The sequence below is a fragment of the Nematolebias whitei genome, chromosome 7 (genome assembly GCF_014905685.2).
Source record: "Nematolebias whitei isolate Nwh7 chromosome 7, NemWhi1, whole genome shotgun sequence".
NCBI classification, from domain to species: domain Eukaryota; kingdom Metazoa; phylum Chordata; class Actinopteri; order Cyprinodontiformes; family Rivulidae; genus Nematolebias; species Nematolebias whitei.
This window is the reverse complement of record NC_056504.1, coordinates 48373007-48374558: the sequence shown is the minus strand read 5'-3', so window position 1 is coordinate 48374558 and position 1552 is coordinate 48373007. Positions and strand designations below refer to the sequence as shown.

Sequence of the window (1552 nt, the reverse complement as noted above, 5' to 3'; positions counted from 1 at the left end):
ACAGGTTTAAAGAAACACATGAGAGTCCACACTGGAGAAAAGCCATTTGAATGCAACCTGTGTGGACAAAGTTTTAGCGAGAAATATTCTTTAAACAGACACAAGAGAATCCACATGGGACAGAAACCTTTTGTATGCGAGGACTGTGGACAAAGATTTAGTATGAATTTTTATTTAAAGTCACACATGAAAATCCACACAGGACAGAAACCTTTTGTGTGCGAGGACTGTGGGAAAAGATTTGGCCGGAAGAATACTTTAAACCAACACATGAGAGTTCACACAGGACAGAAACAATTTTTGTGTGAGGATTGTGGTCAAAGATTTAGCCGGAAGACTTCTTTAAACAGGCACATGAGAGTCCACACAGGACAGAAATCATTTGTATGTAAAGACTGTGGACATGGATGTAGCCATAAGGCAAATTTAACCAGACACACAAAAGTACAAGGAAGCTAAGCTCTCCTCTACAGTGAGATCAAAGTTTTAAAGTTAAATCTGCTGTTAAACACACGAGAACTCTCACAGGAGGGAAACAGTCTAACTCAGTGCTTCTCAATTATTTTCTGTTATGTCCTCCCCCCCCCCCCCCCCTAGGAAGAAGTAAACATTTTGTGCCCCCCCCCCCCAACTCTCCACCGCGACTAAATAGTGTCTGTAAAATTGTTATAAGTACACCTCTGCCTAACATTGTGTCCTTATTAACATTAAAGAAAAAAAGAATATAGATCAACTTACAAGGAAGAATAACTTTATTAACATTGCTTTTTTAGTCTATAACGAAAACAACTTAAAGTGCATCAATTTGCCTGGAAAAAAAAATTAAACTAAATATTTTTGACCACTTGATACTGAAAAATAGAATTAAAGATAATCAATAAATAATAAATTCAAATCGATCAGCAACATTTTAACTCAGGAGTGTTATATAAAACTCATCTGCTCACACAGACTCATGATCATGGTGCTGTTGTTTTGGCGCATTGTTTTTGTGCCATTAGTACTAAGCGTATTCTTAGTCTTGTGTATTCTTAGCTTAGTGAATGTAGTATATTCTTAGTTCATGACTTGGATCTTACTAATGTTTTTCTTTACAATTTGTGTTTTTGTTGGATGTAACTGGGACCCTGTGCACATAGTTTTGTCCCACCTCATGCATCACGTGTGGTGAGTATGACAAATAAATCTCTGTCTCTGACTCAAAGCTCTCAACAACCTAGCTCCATCTTGTATTACAGATCTTTTTATTCCATATTTTCCTAACAGAGCACTTGGCTCTCAGATTGCAGGTTTACTTGTGTTTCCTAGAGTTTCCAAAAGCAGAATGGGAGGAAGATCTTGCAGTTATCAGGCTCCTCTCTTGTGGAACCAACTTCCAGTTTCTGTCCGTGAGGCTGACACATTGTCCAGTTTTAAGACTGGGCTTAAGATAAATCCTATATCAATCGGAGCATCCCGGAGAAAACCCTAAAGGGCACGAGGAAAACATGACAGGTCCAAAGTGCAGTAGGGCCTTTATTGTTTTGTGCATTTGCGTCGTTTTGTTTCGCTC

At 38.5% G+C, this 1552-nt stretch overlaps 1 protein-coding gene across 1 annotated transcript in view; it reads left to right on the top strand.

Annotated features, from left to right (window-relative positions):
* Positions 1 to 1007, top strand: part of LOC119412881 (zinc finger protein OZF-like) — a 10213-nt gene extending 9206 nt beyond the window's left edge. Inside the window, exons 3-4 of the mRNA XM_037679917.1 lie at positions 13 to 276; positions 1002 to 1007. Of these exons, the coding sequence (XP_037535845.1) occupies positions 13 to 276; positions 1002 to 1007 (270 nt within the window). The remainder of the gene's footprint in view (positions 1 to 12; positions 277 to 1001) is intronic.
* Positions 1008 to 1552: the final 545 nt, after the last annotated feature.